Source organism: Pelmatolapia mariae, linkage group LG1, assembly GCF_036321145.2.
Source record: "Pelmatolapia mariae isolate MD_Pm_ZW linkage group LG1, Pm_UMD_F_2, whole genome shotgun sequence".
NCBI lineage: Eukaryota > Metazoa > Chordata > Actinopteri > Cichliformes > Cichlidae > Pelmatolapia > Pelmatolapia mariae.
The window spans coordinates 18,701,099-18,720,703 of NC_086227.1; the positions used below are offsets into that span (position 1 = coordinate 18,701,099).

The window sequence follows — 19,605 nt, forward strand, 5'->3', positions numbered from 1 at the left end:
TCTATAAACCCATGTTATTACCTGTACAGGATAAAAATAAGAAACACAAACAGCTCAGAGTCGAGCAGTTTCGATGTTATTAGCTGCCCTGGTTAATGTGGTCACCTAAAAGGTGATCACCATTTGAAAATAGATCAAAGTACATAATGTACAAAAATATCCACAGGACACACAGTGATTTATCAATTTTTTTCTTTTTGCTGTTAGTGTGTACATAACTTTAATAATACAGGTTAAAATCCAAAGGAAGGCTCCAAACTAATACAAATCAAGAATAATCTGAATATTCTACAACTGCCCATACAATGCTTATGTACAAGTGAAAGTTCACTTCAGTGCAAGGCTGAAAGGAAATAAAACGCGACTCAGAAGAACTTTTATCCAATTACATTTAGCATTTCTGCACGATTGAGCACTTTCTTCTAAGCCTTGGAGAAAAAAAAGATCTTCTAAAAACACCAATGAGGATGGAAAAGGTGCAGGGTTGAAAGTGTTTTTATAGGCGATATGACTTGAGCTCAGTGCTGCCTCACATGCGTTTAGCCACTCGTTTTAGCTGCTGAGATGTTTTATAGAAAATGGACTTGGGTTTCTGCGGTTCGATGAGGTTAAGATATCCTTCAGAAACGCTCCTCACAACTCTCCGAGGCTTGTTCTCTGAACCTGAGGAAGAAACACCAAACAGAGGATATGGTCAAGAATAAATAAAACTGTACTCCTCTATTCCTGATGGATCTCAGTAGCATTCGGTTACTGATCACTAAATTCATATGTAATGTGATGAAATCAAAGCATCCTTCTGGTTCACATGTAGAGCAGAATTAATTCTGGAGTTATGAGAGAGATGCACAAGTCAATAAATGCGTTTGGTCTTTCAAAGCGATATCTGGTGTCAATATACACTGTGACCGTTTGCTGGGTCAGGCATTCAATGTTCTGGCTTTACAGTGTGTGTTTGTGGATGTCCTGTTTTGACACTTACCAACAAAACGATGCACTCTGAGTGGCCTCTGGGCCACCAAGGAGTCCTTCTTTACGCGCTTTGCTGCATGTGTTAACTCTTCTCTGAAGCTGCTACAGCACAAAAAAACAAAAAAGAGAGAAAAAAACGAAAGAAAAACAGAAAATGTAATCAGGGCCAGAAACTCAGCACTGTCCTGTCAGAAATGTCAGTTAAGTTGTCACTTTTGTGGCCATTTTAAACAGCTTTAAGAGTTTAATTGGCCAAAAACACAGAGAGGTACATTACCAGTTAAACTTTCGCTTCCCTTGTGCAGCAGACGTCATACTCATGTAGGTCGGGTTGGTGCGTCTCGCTTCTTGGAGCGGTGCGATCTGTTGTCTGTAGAGCAAAGGTTCATGTTACATGACAAGTCTGCTGTTTGGACTTCACTGTTTGGCACATTTCCCTTCAAATCCACCTCACCTATCTTAATTGTTGTTGTGTATTTCTCAGCTTGATATCTGGTGTGCATGCAATCAGAATTTGGATATACCAACTTTGCTGTCAAAAAGTTGGCTTATGCAAAATGAGCATCCTACCTCATTTTCAACAGTAAATCAATGATTTTTGGTTGGGTGTGGCTCATTTTTTAAACAGGACTCTGTAATCTTGTGGCAAACTGATCTTTGTTTTTCTTTACGACATCACTTCAGTTCATTGAGGTTTGCAGATTTTCATTTATGCACAGCTCTCTTAAGGTCTTTCTGCATCATTTCAGGTTGAGGTCTGGACTTTGACTGGGCCGTTGCGACACCGTGATTTTTTCCTTTTCAGTCATTCTGTTGGAGATTTGCTGTTGTGCTTGGGATCATTGTCCTGTTGCTTAACCCAGTTTAGGCCAAGCTTTAGCTGACAGATAGATGTCCTTACATTTGACTCAAGAATACTTCAAAGTTCATGGTTGACTCAGTGACTGCAAGGTGAACAGGTCGTGTGGCTTCAAAACAAACCCAAATCATCACCCCTCCGTGCTTGCCAGCTGGTACGAGGTGTCTGTGCCAATATGCTGTGTTTGTTTTTCACCAAATATAGCTTTCTGCATAATGGTCAAAGTTCTCCACTTTGGTCTCAGCTGTTCTAAGGACATTGTTCCACAGGCCTTGTGGTTTGTTCTGGTCAAACAAGTAATATTTGTTCAGTCTTTTTCTAATTGTACTGTTATGATCTTTAACATCTAACATGCTAACTGAGGCCTGTAGAGTCTGACATGTAGCAGTTTTACTAAACACTGCACAGTCTGACGTTGGGGTGAATTTACGACGAGGTCTGCAGCTGGGAAGATTGTGATGTTGTGTTAATGCATACCAGAATGCGCTGCTTTTATTAAGGTGTTCATACATGGTGAATTAATTGTGGATGTTGCATTAACCATACGTAAAGCTCTGGTCTTTTTTCCTCCATCTAGTTTGCCTGTTTTTCTTGCTGTCATTTTCCTTTGAGGTTTCTGGACAAGCAGCAGCTGGAGGGTAAGTGCTCTCTTAAAGGCTGGATTAGCTCTGATATTTATTATTTGAGGAAAAAACAGCTTGTCATGATGCAGTGTATTTGTGCTGTAGTGAAGATGTTTTGAAACCAGGCAGTTTGTTTGTGGAGCCATTTCATTGTTTGAGGTGATGCGTTTTGCTTTTGAGGTTGGTTAGGAACAAATTTATCCAACAAATAAGAACGATTCTCATTTTGTTTGGCACTTCCAGCCGAAGACACAAGGTCACTGCTCAGCTCAGTTGACTTAAGCCTCTTTGCCCAATGTTCCACTCTGAAGACTTGGTGCTGGTGAGAATAACTCTACTCTCCATCTTGTTTTGATTAAAGTTTGAAGGATTTACCAGTTGTGGGTGGTTTAGTTACCATGTGCTTTGAAACATTTAGTGGATGATTTTAAAGATCTTGTGGAAAGAATTAAAAGGCTGCATTAGTACTTCTAAACCAGCTTTTAAAAATGTAATTTGTTTAACTAATTCTGTCAAGAGTCTGACTCATACAGTTTAACCCACTGTGCTTTTGCTTCTGTTTTTGTAACATTACCAGCTCGTGTTGAGAAAACCTGTTTGGTGGATGAATAAAGGGGTTATAGATCAAGTATTTTTTCCGACAGCTCTCTCTCAAGACTAGCAAGAGAAATCGTGTGCAAACTGTGCAAAAACCTAATGTGGAAATGTGCCTGAATGTTGCACCAGGGAGTTGCCATAGCACGAATGCAGAAGATGTTTTGCTGTCTTATACAATAAAAAATTAAGCTCTACTGTAAGATATACTCACTGAAAGCATAGATAACAGCTGAAACAAACATTTGCAGTTAAAATTAAGTTTTTTTGTTTTACCGTTTGGTGGTCATCTGATTCCCCTCCATGGCTTTGTTAGGTTGACCCGAGACGTCTGTGGACGTTGATGCTTGACACGGACTACTGCTGCTTATTATGATGGTTGTGTTACTTGCAGCTTGGTCTTCATTGTCTATAACTTCAAAGGTCATGTTTGGATCCATGGCACTGGAGGAGCTTGGCAGCTGGGCCTGGGTGGTTTTTTGACACGGTTCTGGCGTGCACTGGAGAGGAAACATGTCCTCCTCAAATTCTTGGCTAGCAGCAACTGTGCGGGGGCTTTGCGGTGGGAGTAACGCAGATAAATTTCTCCTGATGGGCATTCTGGGAAGTGATTCCTGTGCCACATCTGTTTGATTTCCTTTGCCTGGAAAACCAAACAGCAGCAGTAAAATCAGTCCAAATCAGAAGACACAATAATAAACAATCTTTTTCCCACCAACAGGAAAGATAATGGCTGCTCTTATTTTTATCAGGGGTCTAACATTTTCTTAAAACAAATCTAATTATTTATATATTTGTTTTTTCTGTTTTACTGATATCTTTAAAAGCGCCCAGACTCAGTAAAGAAAACAAAAAGGCGTGTTGCATCAATCTATCAACTCAGCAAATATCTGATCAGATTCTGATGAAAAGTGCGGGTTGGTTGCTTATGCATGGCACTGTCAGTGCTAATCAAAACACACCCACACAGCCCTTTAAAAGCAGATTGATTTTTTTTCTTTTTTAACTGTTGGAACTCTTAATGAAAATAATTAAAAGAAACTTTAACTTTGTTGCTTATTTGGTCAAATTTTTTACAAAGCATTTCTCAAAATTGTATTAGTCTTCGGAGGCTTTAACAGGGAACTGTTAAGACCAACACATTTCATATACGGATTCTTATCAAAAAAAACTAATATTTGAACAGTCACAGATGGTCAAACCTGGACTGAGAAAGTGGAAAAAATGAAAGTGGAATGCCCCTGTATACTGCTTCCTGTATTCATTTCCTATGCACACACTGTGTATCCAGAGTTTATTGCTCCAGCTGCCGTATGTGTCGTCAGCAGGTCACATGATGGAAGAGGATGTATGTCAGCAATGTCCCCATTTTACTCCGTGACTACAATGTTTGCTAACAGTATTAAAACCACCTCTGCAATAGGTTATTAATATTTTAGAACAGAACATTTTGCAGCGTCATTCGACCATTTTCCACACGTGGAAGCGCACGGAAAGGTTATCCCCCCGTATGGACTTGATCGACACTTAGCAACTGAGTGTACCTTTGACGATTACTGTGTTTGTTGACTGTTTTGTCAATAGACCTTTGTATCACTTCTTAGACAATAATTCAAGCCTGTGGCCTGCCCCACATTTGGTCCTTGAGAAATGATTGGCAACAACTAATAAGCTGACATTATTTCGACCTTTCTTATCAAGGTGTTCCTCACAACTGCAGGCCTTGGAAGTGAAAGCAAATTAAACCACTTTAATGGTAAACACATTTCTTCCCAAATGATGCAGTCCCCAATACTCTATCAGTTCTACGTGCTTAAGAGTAAGCCCTGAGCTAAAGAGTGCAATTTAAATAATGTCACAACAGAGAAATTAGAGCGTTCCCTTAAGTTACACTAAAAATGTGATCACTGGTGTTGGAGCCATTATGCACAGTTCCCACCCTGTAAACATTAACTCTACAAAGTCAAAACTGAGGCGTGCATTGTTATTAAAAACGTGGAGCTTAAACACATAACTGTAGCTACAACTGCTGGTGTTGTTCTGCTTTGTTTTTAACAAAGTGATTTAAGGTTACATTCTGAGAAAACGTGTAGTATTTTGTGAGAAAACCTGACCAATGCTCTAAGAGGAGTACCGATTCTTGTCAGAAAGTATGACAATGACCTCACCTTGAACACAATTTGGGTGAAAGCCCATTAGGTTCTTCCTAACAGTTGAAGTGGCCTGTATGATACTTAGTTAATAAGAAGGGTTAAATGTGTCAGATTCTGGTCAATTGGGTTTAGAGACCAGCTGTCAACCAGAAATTAGCCCTCCCAGGATGGCTGATGATGCTCGCTGGCAGAGTGACTCCTAAAACCTCAGTCAATGCGGGCCTAGAGACTGTTTAGGGAGAAAAAAGCGCATTCCCTGACCAGTTAGTGAGTTGTTGCAGGGGGTTACTTGCTGTTATATTAACTATTATTGTGTAGTATTTCATTCACTGTGAAAATCAACCTAGGAATGAATGCTGATGTGAATTCGAGTAAATATTAACATATGTCCACCTTTTTATCCAAATATGGTCACCCCCCCCCACCCCCCCTGTATATTATTTTATATCAAGTATGTTTATACAGATGATATTTTCTTAAGCACTTTTTTGTCACATTGATGTATATCCATGTTGCAGTGGTGCATTTAAACACAGCAGCAAGAACAAAAACTTTTACAGGCTCCATCGCAGAATGAGGTTAAATCAAGGTGTCTGCATCCCATTAGCTGTAGTTACACTCATGGCATTTCCTGTAGCAGTGTGGTAGGGGTGAGGGAGGAGGCTAAAAGGGAAAGAAGCCAGCACATAAAGGAAGTGAGAACACTAAATGCAAAGGTGAATGACTGATTTATACATTCCCCTAAATATCAAATGCAATATTTAGCAAATGTGAGTCAGACTTCAGACACCACACAGAGTGAGGAAACGGTGATAAATAGACCTTTCCTGTGGCTGAAGTTGTCCCCAGCAATAAATGGCAGCAGAGTTCCTTCAATCACATATTTTTGGCTTGTAGGGGATTAATACATGCATGAGTTGCTATTTCTGGTGGAGGCTGCACTGAATTAGGGTCGCCTGGTTGCTGCTGCCTGTTTTTTATAGTGCGCCTTTTCTGGTTGGTGGAGCAGGGGAGTTTACGTCTGTTGACGTTTTTTCCTGCCCTGCTGTGGATCTGCATTTTCATGAATGAAGCTCAAGAGGGATTGGGAGGGTTGGATGCTAGACAGACACAGAAAAACATTTGAGGGTAGGAGGAGGGAAAGAAAGGTAGAATGGAGGGAGGGGGGGGGGCACACTGAAAGATGTTTGAAGAAAAAAGGATCTAACGGGTGGGGTAAAAAAAAAAAAAAAAAAAAAAAAAAAAAAAAAAAAGAGTAGATGGGAGAATTTAGAAACAAGATCGAACAGAAAGATATAAAAAGAACAGCCTGTGGGAGGCAGTGGGAGATAGCTGAATGAAAAATCACAGAACTATTAATAAATGCATCTGTGGTCTTATAATTATTAACAGTAAAAGGCTGAAAGTCTCTTTTACTGTGATCACGTTTGTGTAATTTGCTGCTATAAAGACCTCCACAAAGAGTTAACGCTCCTTTGAAACCACAACCCTCTCTAAAACCGATGAAATTTGATTGGCTTTGTGAGCTGCAGGGTGGAGCTATTTTTCTTAACATGCTGCAGTGACTTCCATTAAGAGCTGAGGAAGCAGTGAGGGACTGACAAACAGCACCATGAGAAGATCAGAGCACTTTGTCTGAATGCTAAAAATAAGCCACCTTAACTTAAAAACCTGTGCCATTTCATCTCTGTATCATTATGTTTGTAAACTGGAAAAATGTTTTTTGCACAGCTGATTAACACCGCAGCGCTTGTGTGTATATAACACACGTGTGTGTGTGTGTGTCTGTGTGCATATATGACATGCATGTACGACTATTGCCTCTGGACTGAATCCAAGATGGGCAGAGTTGTTTTTGAAGGATGCAAGTGTGCGTTAGTGAGTGCAAGTTAACTGAGATGAAATTGCAAACTGTACATGATACAAATGAAAGAAAAATAGTGATGCAGTTACTAAGCACCCAAATTACACCACTCATATGATGTGTCATATGAGTGGTGCTAATCAAGCTGTTGGTTAGTCTCAAAAAGGCTTGCATGCACACCTCTACTTGTCGGTCAGAACATTAAATCCACTGGCAGGTGACGTGGAGCCCAATGACCATCTCTTCGCAAAGCAATGTCCTGCTGAGAAACCTGGGTTTTGGGGTTGATGCTGCTTTTAGTGGATGGATGTAAGCCATAACATTACTTGGATACTACTAAAATTCTTCAGAAAGACACAAACACAGCAGTGACGTCCACTTTATTAACTCGCAGTACTCGAGGTTAAGTCTAAAAACTTCCTGTATCTGTTACTATGATTGTGTTGGTGTTCACATTTTCTGCCTCAGAGGTTACTACTTGGTGGACCAAACCAAACACTGCCGCAGGCCCAGCTCAATCCCCTCCCTTTGCAGCGACGCTCCCAGATGACCGCTGCGTACTGGAAAATAATACAGCCTGCCACATCAGGAAAAGCCGAAGACATGCAACACAGTGTCCAAGTATTCTCTGGGACTCCCGAAACCCTGATCCCATCGGCCGTTTGTGTAATGCACCAGAACAAGCCACGCCCCAAAGGACCTGGCGACTATGCACTGACGGGTTAGTGACTTTAGTGGTTTGAGATACTTTAATGTACCTAAAATTCCTGTTTTTTGTTCATTGCTATGTGCATCGTTATATGCTCAATTAAGAAAGATAACTGTATCCATTGGAGTTTTTCCATTAGATGTACCCACAGTTTTCTGGTTGTGTCTAACAAAGCATTAAAAGGCAAAGGTTGTCCATTTAAGTCAAACAAATGCAGCATGTGTGCAGACATTAGTCCAGGAAAAGGTGCTGCTATGTGGAACTAATAAGAGCAAATGGAAAAAAGAACAATAAAACCTTGTTTGACCAGCAAAGTATAAAGACTAGTCATGGTCAGACAGACCATGCAGAGAGTGGAGCTTTTTATATCAGAAAAACAAGTCGGTGCGCTATCAGAACTCGCTTATTACAATATATTGCAGGGAAATTTAATAGAGGTGGTGACAAACTCCCTGATGCCTTCATATTTCATTTCCATTCGAAAAACTCTGGTCATCTGGCAGAAGTATTTTCTTCAGACGTAACATTTCCCACAATAAGTTTCAATGAAATGTAGACCACCTGCAGTAAATATCATTACAGGCAATTTGAACAGCCATATTTCACAAAGATTTTTGTGTGACTTTTCCCTAAAGGCTCTGCATGTACAGAGTTCCCTCTAGAAAACTGCTTGTGAGCATTCACCTCATTTCATTATTCAACTTTTGGCCGGGACAGAGGGTCAGCGGAGCAACTATAAATCACATTATATTACGTGTCTGATTTTTATTGTGTATTTTACGGCTCTGAACAAGTTCTTCACAGCTAAACGGCTAAAAACATGTCTGGTAAATAAAACACGGCAGGGTAAAAATGAAGGCGAACACATCAATTTCCAGTTTACATGGTAATTAAATTTTTTTTTTTTTTTAAAAAAACTAAAAAAACAAACACTTTACGAACTGGTTTCTGCTTCCGTTATAAATAAAACTGTCTGTTAATTTGTGTTTGAGTAATTGATGGTAAAAAGGTGACGAGGGGGAGCACAAATAGGTGAATGACTAAAGGTGAGTAGGATTAACAAGTACGCAGGGGCTTTAGAGTAATGACTAACCAGAGAGCAGAGCTGACTTACCTTTTGGTGATGGAGAAGGATTGCACAATCTTTTCGCGTGCCTCTCTGAACCTGTGAATAAAACTTTCAAGTGTCATTAAAACACTAAAGGATCAATTTTCTTAGATTTTCTTTCATACAATGTAACATTTTCACAAGTTTTTTGGTAAAATCACCTGGATATATATTTTAAAATTGAGTGAGATGATTCACTGAATGCATTTGTGACAAAGAAGAATACGAAGGTGAAACATTTGTGAGCGCTTCTTATCCAATTTTCTCTGTGAAGGCAGCGCAGATGTTCAGTCAGTAACAAATCGTGATTCTATCATGGGGGGAAAAGAAAAGGCAATCTGGCTAACGTAAAATGTGCAGGAAAAACAACATTTTTAAAAACAGCTTTGTCAAAGCCAATGCATGATGCACGAATGTGGCAGAGATGTGAAGTCAGGAAAACATTAGCGGCAAAAACCTCCAGCTTTTATTCATAATGAATTCCCCAAAGAACAACTTCAAGTGTTTTGGCGTGTGTACAAAAACATCTAATAATCATTTACAACCGAAACTATAACCCAAGAGAGGCTGCAACGCCGCTATTCACGAGTGATCGGATTCCACCTTTTACTGTCGGCGTATTTCATTAAAAGTCACCAAAAACGAAAAGTAATACGATACTGAACATGCAAGCAGTGGCACAGACAGCCAAGTCAAAATTTACTGCATGACAAACAACAGACAACCATCAAAGTAAGTGAATATTGTTGGCCGGCTTCAGTTCATGCTCCACTGTCTGTCATGGCTTATATGTCACGAGGGCCCGGTGCTGCTAGGTCATGCAGAGATGACAGTTAAAAATGAACTGTGCCGTCTCGTGGGTCCCGCCATACACAATAGACCTGGACTAATGCCATAAACACTCCGCCTTACTAAACTACCTTATAGCACAATTGAATTTTTATATTTAATGCTGTAATAAAAACTTGCTTCTAGGTGTCACACATGTAGACTTGGTGTCAGAAGAACTTGTGATCCGAACACTGGATACGCTCAATTGTAAGACAAACTGGTGAGGTACGGGATAAGCATTAACATATGTGTTAAATTCACGTTAAAAATCACAATATACTGAATTCTTTAAAGGTTAGTATTCATATAATGATATGCACTGAACTGGAAACCTTTCACATAGATGTTACATGTCCGCACTTACCTTAGTATCTTAAGTCAATAAACTGATACTGGCTATTTGATTGATTAGAGTAAATCCAGCTTGAGACACCCCAACACTCTTCTGGCATAAAAAAAGAAAGAAAAAAAAACTCCTGTATGGATTTACTGAAGGGGTGCTGTGGTAATTACAAACAAGAAGATGTGGATGAAAAAAACCCAGAAGCTTCCTTTTCATAACACAAAACCTTTCCTCCCATAAACGACTGATACAGGCTCATTTAGCATCAAAACCCTTCTCTTTATTTCTCTCTTGCTCTCTTTGATTGCTTCTGGTAGAAGTGAGATTGTCAAATACACCTGAAGAACTGGGTAAATGTATCTCCCCTTATTTCTCCAACTGGATTTTGTGCTGTTCATAATTTCTGTATTCCCTGGTGAACTAAAAACAAACATATTTAACGTTCATTAGCATTACTTGCCCTCCTCTTCACGTATGCAACCTAGTAGCCAAAGAGTGAATAGGGTGGTAAAAGTGTGATGACTTACTGCAGGGGCTATTCTGGTGGTATTGCAGATGTGTGAAAGAGAGGACAGGTGCCAGCTCGCTGCGGAGTCCAATTTTTCCTGCCTCATTTGTCTCCTGTGACTCCACACCAATCCCTCCACCTTTCTGCCGTGGCCCCGCCCCTTCCTGGTCAGCCCAGACCACGCCCCTCTCCCTCAGCACAAGGTGTTCGAGTTCTTGGTTGTCTGTCTCGTCAGCTTCTGTGGTCAGCCCGGCTCCACGCAGCGCAGAATAGTGCCGACTATAAGCTGGCAGCAAGATGTTCACCATTCTGAAAAGAAGCAGGAAAACGATCGTTCAAACTTCTCCGGGTGCGCCGCAGTAAGAGCTCACTTAATTCAGAGTGAATTCACTCTGGCCCAACCTACTTTTGCATGCGCTTGTTCTCCTGATCCTGCAGATTGGTGAGCTTGACCATCTGCTTGATGTGTTGTTTGAGATCATTTACCTGCAGCTCCAATCTGTGGCAGTGTAGCTCCTTCTCTAACACCTAAACCAAGTGGAGAATTGAGGTCAGACAGCAGAAGTGACAAGTCAAAAGCCATTCTAACATAAGTACTCTGGAGGGCAGAATTAGAAGAAGAAAAAAGAAGAAGAACCAAGAAAAAAAAAGATGTCAGGGGGGTTAGGATACTAGGGAAAAGACACAAAGTTCATCCATGTTTCACCAGAAAAGCTGTCAACTCGTGGTAAGGAAAGGGAGGGGAAAAAAGATGGGGAATAAAAAAAAAAAAGAAAAAAAAGAAAAAAAAAGGGAACTCTGACGTAAAGAAACTACGAAACAACAGCAGAGAGAACATTTGACCGGGTGGGTGCGTCATAGTTCTGGGTCAGTTCCTGGAAGAAAGGATAAAGCAGAAAAAAAATAACATGGACATGGTTTTAGGTAACTGGCTGCTGTGTGAGGGATGAGTAAAGGGTATTGATTTATTCTCTTCAGTGATCCACGAGTGAGCTAGAGAAATAAAATGAGCACGGTTCTAATTACTGGGAGAACAGATGGGAAGAAAACAAAGACAGTCACGACACCAGTAGAGACACAGCCCACCTTCCAAAATAAACAAACAAAAAACACCAAGCAGTGAGTTTTGACGGATGTAACCCACATTGTAAAGTTTTTCTCTTCATATAATCGTGCTCACTTGTCTTCCAAGTTATGTAATTAGGTAGTGTTACTTACTATTTGGCTCTACTGATTTACTGATCAAAGACTGACAAGTATTAACTATCTTGATTGCGTAAAATGATCAGAAATACTTAAAAAATAAAAAAATTAAAGAAGGACAGAAGTTGATTCATGTTTGCCAGTGAATCGCTCTGTTCGTACCGCCAGTAAAAAAAAACAAACAAAAAAAAAAACTGAACGGGCCAACGAGTTCAACTCACCTCTAAGGTTTGATCGTTCGACTTCAACAACCTAATCTCGTTCTCGACGCGGTGAAGCCAGCCGTCGTTTTCCAGGAAACGCGTTTCTGCCTCCTTCAAACGCTTGCAAATGTGTTGCTGCTGAGTCCGTAAGCTGGCAATCTTCCGCTCATGCTTACAAGTGGCCTGTTGAAAAACACATCAAACGGTAACATGGATTGTGTAGTGCTCGTATTAGAATTACACACCATTAACTGTGAACGTAGTCTGAATAATTACAGCTGCGAACAAGCTGTTTTTTGGGGGTTTTCTGGTTTTGAGCCAATGTCGGAAACAAGTTGGGTCAACAATTTGAATAAAATAAAAAACTGAAAACAAACGCACATAGTCAAGTACACAGGTGTGGTACTAAACATTTCTTAAGAATTGTCTTTTCTATTTTAAATGCTATCACAGCTGAGACTAACAATGGGACACACACACGACAGAAAAGAGCCAGGGACTGATGAGCAGTGACCCTTTCCTGTAGTGGCGTAAATGAGAGACTGAGACAACTATAGGGAGCGGAGAAGTGAAACGATGAGTCAGCAGCTGTTTTTCTGCAGGGATGATGAAAACTGTGGATAGCAGAGTAAGCATCAGCTACCTTCTCAGTCTTTTCCTTGGCACAGAGGTACTGGACCTGCAGGTTGTCCTCCTCGCTGTAGCGCTGGCGCAGCTCATTCTCCTTCAGCTGTCTCTCCAAATCCAGCTGTTCTTGCCTGATTTGGGCTCGGCTCGAGAAGATTCGCCGCAGCGTTTCTGACACCCTGGAGACAGAGGCTTTTTCATTAGAAGCTTCGCCTTAAAATGCCAAACTTTTTTTTTTAGAGCAATATGAATTGACCCACTCGGTGTGTAATTACATAAAGTCAGAGCAGGTCAGTCTCCCTCATTCAATCATCTGACAAACCTATATAAACAAATGTATACTTTTAATGAGCAAATGTGGATTTGCCCTTTAAAAGAAAAAGAAAAAAATCAATAACAGGAGTGATAACAGCTTGCAATGCAAGTGTGAAGCTAAAAGGTTTCAGTTTTGCTGGTAATGTCAAAGAGACGCTCGTGATTTTTGAGGCCGTGGCGCTGCAGCTTTGGGAAAATATTACACTGCAAGTATCTTTGGTTCCCTCCGATTCACATAGACGAATGGGGGCAAAATATTAGAAATACTTCTTAGTATAATCCAGTGCAATAAAACAACACCACCACAGGGTTTGGAGCCAAATGTGATTAATAGCTGCTGTGTGTGCAACATGTAAAGGGGCAAATCTATCAATCTATCAATACACTGCAGTGCCAAAAGATCTTTGCAAAGTTTTTAATAGCTCCTTAAAAGGCCACGAGATATGTAATATTTTCAAAACACATCTAATCTGCGTCATTATTGTCCGATACATTAGCAAATGCAGTAATACAGCTAATAAAGTGTGAAAGTATATGATCTGATGACAGCCATCTCTTATAATGTTAACATGAATCATTAACTTTCACAACATGCCACTTCTGTTCGCACTGCGACCGTAAGATATTCTTAGCTTCTTCCTGGACTAGAGCTGAGGTGATGTCCAGGTTGGATTCAAAGGGCTGTCTAGTTCAGGAGGAGAGATAGCAGAGGTATGCAGGTAAATAAGGCTGGAGAGCTGTCGCTGAAATGTGACTGCACTCTTCAATGCAACTCCAGTGACGTAGGAGACGTCGTGGCCTTGCTAGACTGCTGAATTTTTAATAGTGTGAGAAGCGTGCAGCCTCTATTCAGAGCCTCTCACTGTGCGAGTTGTGAATTCTGATGCCAGTGAATGAAATGTGTGGGAGTGAGACTCATTCAGCTTTTCCTTGCCCCCCTCCCTACCCCTAACTCAAGTACCCCAACAGATGCCGCTTAATGCCTGAAAGATTACTAGATGCAATGATGGTGATGATGTGAATTTTTTTTCCAAATTAAAATAAATGTGCATATATAATTTCATTTAAAAAAAAAAAAAAAAGGCTTTGGAGGCACGGCTGTCATTCGAGACTCAAGATTAAAGAGGAAATCTATCTAATGTGGATTATAGCAATTTTAATCAGTGCTAGCATAACTTGGTCCCAGGAGACACCAACTAACTGCATATTTGTGTAATTTTATCCGTGTTTCAGAATACAAAACTGTCCAGTGCCAAAAGTTTCAAATCCCGACAGATAAAATGTCTGCATAGAAATCATCATAATTCACATAATAACAAATATTTAGTTAGTCACTTTAAATGTAGAGCCAAGTGAGCCCTTTACTTATTCTGCTCTCTTTTGAAAGTTCAGTTAATTGCTGTCACACTGTCAATCACTATTACTATTAGTATTATTATTATTATTAAAATGCATATCATTTTCACTGAGTGTAGCTCAGGGATGAGTAAAGGTAAATAATCATGAGGTACAATATTGCACATTTAATCCAAAGGGGGGAAAAGCCCATAAAAAATAAATAAAGAACTCTCTCTAAATGCTGTGAGAAAGTGTATTTGTGTCTTTTTCTGATGCATTTCCTACACTATACATTACACATTATACATTTAATCCCAACAATTAAACCAGTGGTATATCAGTAAAGAGGAGGGAAAAAAGGCTATTTGGGTGGAATGTTTTTTTAATGGGACTTGTTATACCCACTAGTGCAGCATGAGGTCATCACTGAAGACGCGCTGTTTTCCAGGAAGTAACAGTTTTCCAGGAGGCCTAAGCGCAGATTTCAAGGGACAGTATTTCATGGGAGTAACAAAAACAAGCTGCTTAAAAGTAAAAATGATCAGGGAAACAAGGTGGGCTGGACTCATTTCATTAGGAATTTAACAGGATTGCTATCATTGGCTCACACACTTTGTTTTCAGTACATTGTGGACAGGTCAGCTTTCAAAAACTCTGTTAAAGGCCTAAGTGTGATTATATACGCATGGAGGCACATACAAATAAATAAACAGCAGCTGGTGTTTGCCACTGCACACCAACATTATGTCGGCATACAAAGCGTGTAGGACTGCCTTGGGCCAAACAAAGTCACTTTGCTCCAATTTTAGCAACAGTTTTCATGTGCGATACATGAAAAGTGCCGCTCCTGGTTTAAGAGTGCATTTAAGCTTTGGGATAATGTTTAGGAAAAACTTGAGGACAAGCTCTTCATAGACTTTCTGCCGTCACAAATCCATCCTGTATCATTTCACAAATTGACACTGGTGACCGTTGAAAGACAATTAAAATGTGGATTTTACTAGCTTCATTCACAGTAGTTTGGGTGTGTTCCTCTACACTCTGCTAGGAAAAGATAGACAGCACAGATTTATTTAGGAACTACTTGCTTCTCTCCAAAAGAAGGAAATCAAATATCTTTAGTTCTTGTTTATCACTGAGGTGAATTTTGCTTGGGAGACTGGCAGGTAGACTGGTATGTTAGATAAAGTAACACGAGTCTTGCAATTGACTGTCAGGAGCTCCACGTGCTGACGCTATGAATGATATTACAGATGCAAAGTGCCAGAAGGAGTTTTCGTCACCTTCCTTTAAGAACGGGATGAGGGATGGAGACATTCAGAATGCATCTGCAGTTAAATACCAGTCACCAGTCAAAGGCAAACCCAAACAAAGCTTTAGGAATTCTAGATAATCTTGTTTGGACTGGGAATGCCTTGAGAAACCCTCCGGAAGTACTGGAGAAAGGTGACAGTGATAGGGATGTCTCGCAACTAAACACCACTTTTCTTAATCGGCTACAAAACTCCAGATTAATTATCAGAAAATGCACAGAGCAAAACAGGCCGCAAGACAACAGCTACATAAAAACTGCTCGACTGTTCATGCAGAACTGTGATTCCGAGATCTGGTGCTCAAAGGTACCTTTTGTAAAGTGGCTGTCTTGAAAGTGGAGCTAATGGTGGATGGCCAAAGTCAGTGCACGTGCAAGCAATCGCTGTGTTAATAAAAAGCTCAGGCTTCAGACTAATACTTGTTTCACATTTTTTCTACTCCTGGATATTTCTGACATCAAAAAGAGCTTCCTTCATACGGTCATCCCACCTACCTGACTATGAGCACGTGAATCCCTATCTATTGTTAAAATCTTCTGTTTGACAGGAGTAGCCAATCAGAAGACAGTGAGCTTAAAGGGAGGCCTGTAGGTGATGCAAAACTACTCTAGTAGAGTCCAAGGGAAAAAAAAAAACCCACATGGAGGTGGAAATGACCATCCTCGTTACATGTCATTTAAAAGCCTATTTAGTAGGGAGGTAGTCACCTTAACTCATACCTCATCTGCGTGCTATTTAAAGTTGTTTTTTTGTGGTTTGCTTTGTTTTTAAAGCTCTAGATTAGCTAAACCCACCTGAGTACACTACACCTGCCCGCCCTAATAGCCTAATAAACAAAATATTTTATTATTATTTATTAAATAATAAAATAACAACCAGCATGCACCATCATTTCTAGAAGACTTCTTAAAATAGAACTGCACCCTATGGGAGAATAACAGTGATGAGTCTCATGTCCTGAGCAATAAATTTCACAAGTCTATAATAATGATACCATGGTTTCATTTTGAACACAGAGGAGACTTCATAGCTACTCAAAGAGGCCAAAGGCATCAGGGTTATAGCTGAACATGCTTGCTATTATATTTGGCCATTAGATCAAAGATACTGAAATATGCCCACACTCAAAGCCAGACTCGTTAAACACAAAAACTGGAACATCCTCATGCTGTTTTTAAATAACACGCCACGTTGGTTCTTGAATTGTGGGGTGCTGTCTGCAAAGTTTTCAGAATGCCTCCTTGGAGACTTCTTTGACAGGCTGTCAATAAGTTTGGAGCCAACGCTGATTAAAAGTTGAGTGAATGTAAACATTAAATAACGCAGATCTAGCAACTCATATAAAGGCTTTGTACGATGCATACCAATTCAAGACAGCATATTTATGCCACTGACCTCATTTTATTCCATCAAGTGATGGTTTTAGTATAAATCTTGAATCAAGCAGCTCAATATATTCTCAAGCTGCTGAGCAGATTTAATAAAAGGCTCATTGCTAAAAGCTAATTTCATAATATTTAATCTACCACAAATGCCAATGAACAAAGACAAAGGGCCACATTAAAAATGCTGTAAATTGGGATATCATTCTTGATTATACAACCTGACCCACTATGCCCAATTACACCTTACGTTCCCTGTTCCACTTCTTTATAGAATCTAATGGATCTACAGCCACCAGAACCATTTACAAAACCACATAATGCGTCATTATTGTCCGATACATTAGCAAATGCAGGCCACAAGCTCTCTGCCTGAATCATTGTCTTCATTCCAGTTACACGCTTTACAATAAAAGTGGTTATGACACATAAAGTAACAAGTTACACTCTGAGTCACGCTCATGGACTTGCTTACCTTTTGAACTCTTCTTGCTTCTGGGAAGAGATTGTGCTAAAAGCCCCAGCCCCCATGCTCTTCGTCTCATATTCTTTTAGTTTCTGCTTCAACTGCATGATCTTTAGGGATTAAATAGAACATTGATATCAGTCAGGACTTATCATGTCCATGTCCGATTAGGGCTGTTCGATATAACGATATATATCGGATGACGATATAAAAACGTCTATCGTTTCATTTTATGCTATCGTTTGTTTTGTGGTGTCGCAAAATAAACTGTTTACGGCAATATTTTTTCATCATTTTGATGGTCACTGTAGTGGCTATATTAATTTCTTAAAGTTCTCTCTTTCTCTTATATTTAATATAACCACACTAGGCATGGACAAGCGCTTGTTTTTATGCGTTGTCGTTAGCAACAACGATGGTAAAACCACGGCGTGTCCGCTTGTTTATTTTCCACATAAACCTTTCACAATAAAGCTCAAGATCCTGTTGAGACTTTTCAAAATAAACTGAATCACGTGAAAGATGCAGAGTATTTACGGATGAGAAGCAAAAAAGAGCCGTCAGGTGCTAAAAAAATAAACCTTAGACTCAAACGTTAGAACAGGCTTTTCCCCGCAGCACGCTGTGTAATGAATACTCACAAAGAAAACGGCGGCCATTACAACCTATGTCTAAAAATGTATAGTTTCATGCATCAGCTAAAACACTCGACTCCAGGTACGCGACGCCCAGCTGGAAACACTTCACGCAAGTCGAGCTGCCCGAGATTCACAGAATTTACAGAAAATGTTACATTGTTGTAATTTATATCGTTATCGGACGATAGATGTCTTAATATCGGGATATGAGATTTTGGTCATATCGCACAGCCCTATGTCCGATTGTCCAAATACAAAGTAATTAGTTGTCGTGTTTGTTATTTTGTCTTACCTCTTGCCGCTGCTTCTCACAGACCACAGCATACTGGCCAATGTGACTGTCCAAGCTGACAACATTACTCTTCAGCTGTCGGGTAAAGGTAGAGAAAAACGGATGGCTAATATAATGTCATTTTGTATATTTATGGTCCAAGAATCACAGCTAGGATTACAACTGGTGACCATAAAACAATATGACTTGAACACTAACCGAGGACTTGATCTCCTTAGCCCTGTTGGCATACTTTAGGGTATTATGGGTGTCATCATATGATTTGGAAGAGGGGCTAACATTGGCAATCATAACCGTCCTGCAGTTGCCTCCCAAGGAATCTTTAAGTATCCGCGTCAGCTTGCTGTCTCTGTACGGTATATGAGCCTTTTTACTCTGAAACACATGAGAAAAATCAGGGTTAGCACAAAAAGGGTTAGGTTTCTTTATAATGTAGATAGACAAGTATCCAGAAAACACAGGAAACTCTCCAAGCTTGTGCTTACTTAAAAAAATTATAATAAAAAAATAAATAAAAGGAACAAACTCAGAATTGAGATTTTTACTAGTTTGACAAAACAACACACAAATCAACACAAAAAATAAACCTGATTGAATCTTATTTATACTTTATGCAGAGTAATAACCCTTCATGGGAACTGCCCTAGGATGCATCTCCATCTGGACACCCGCCACAAGAAAATCTTATTGACATTTCACTGTCTGGTGGGGACCAATAAACCTAAAAGGGAACAAAATTCAGCACGGAGTGTTCATTTTAGATTTGAAATCTTTCTCAGCTGGTCTGTGAACATAGCTCAAGTCTTAATAATGGCAGCAGATAAACTACAGCTGCTTAGGTGAGTCAGAGTCTCGTGAGCATTGGGACTACAGAAAGTCACATTAAAGACGAGTTAGCAAAAGGAGTGTAAAATGATCTCTTTTAGGGACCACAGCTGTGCCTCCACTTCTCTTTGGGAAGAAAAAAAAAGACAACATCTGGATTCAACCATTGTTCATGTCAGGTCTTGGGAGTTTCAGGATAACCGTGCCTTTTTTTTGGGGGGGGGGGGGGGGGGGTCACCGTTTTAATAAGATCAGGAGTTCAAAGTTGTTCCAAAGTCAGTATCTAGAAGGGAATATGTCAGCCAAACTCCAACCGTTTGTTTTAATTTCATTACTGTGGTGTGTCACTGAGAATCTGTTGCAAAGTCTGTGCAAAATGATCACCACAACTTATAGGTGAATATAAGAATCTGAACTCATCTAAACATTGCAAGTAGCT

At 39.9% G+C, this 19,605-nt stretch overlaps 1 protein-coding gene across 1 annotated transcript in view; it reads right to left on the reverse strand.

The window, feature by feature from the left end:
• Positions 1-303: 303 nt before the first annotated feature.
• Positions 304-19,605, reverse strand: part of kif18a (kinesin family member 18A) — a 37,061-nt gene continuing 17,759 nt past the window's right edge. The window contains exons 6-17 of the mRNA XM_063493774.1: positions 18,540-18,716; positions 18,342-18,416; positions 17,421-17,521; positions 12,614-12,776; positions 11,989-12,153; positions 10,971-11,092; positions 10,584-10,873; positions 8,889-8,939; positions 3,325-3,691; positions 1,250-1,342; positions 983-1,074; positions 304-663 (exon numbers count right to left, since the gene is read on the reverse strand). Coding sequence (XP_063349844.1) covers positions 530-663; positions 983-1,074; positions 1,250-1,342; positions 3,325-3,691; positions 8,889-8,939; positions 10,584-10,873; positions 10,971-11,092; positions 11,989-12,153; positions 12,614-12,776; positions 17,421-17,521; positions 18,342-18,416; positions 18,540-18,716 — 1,830 coding nt within the window. The 3' untranslated portion in view covers positions 304-529. The remainder of the gene's footprint in view (positions 664-982; positions 1,075-1,249; positions 1,343-3,324; positions 3,692-8,888; positions 8,940-10,583; positions 10,874-10,970; positions 11,093-11,988; positions 12,154-12,613; positions 12,777-17,420; positions 17,522-18,341; positions 18,417-18,539; positions 18,717-19,605) is intronic.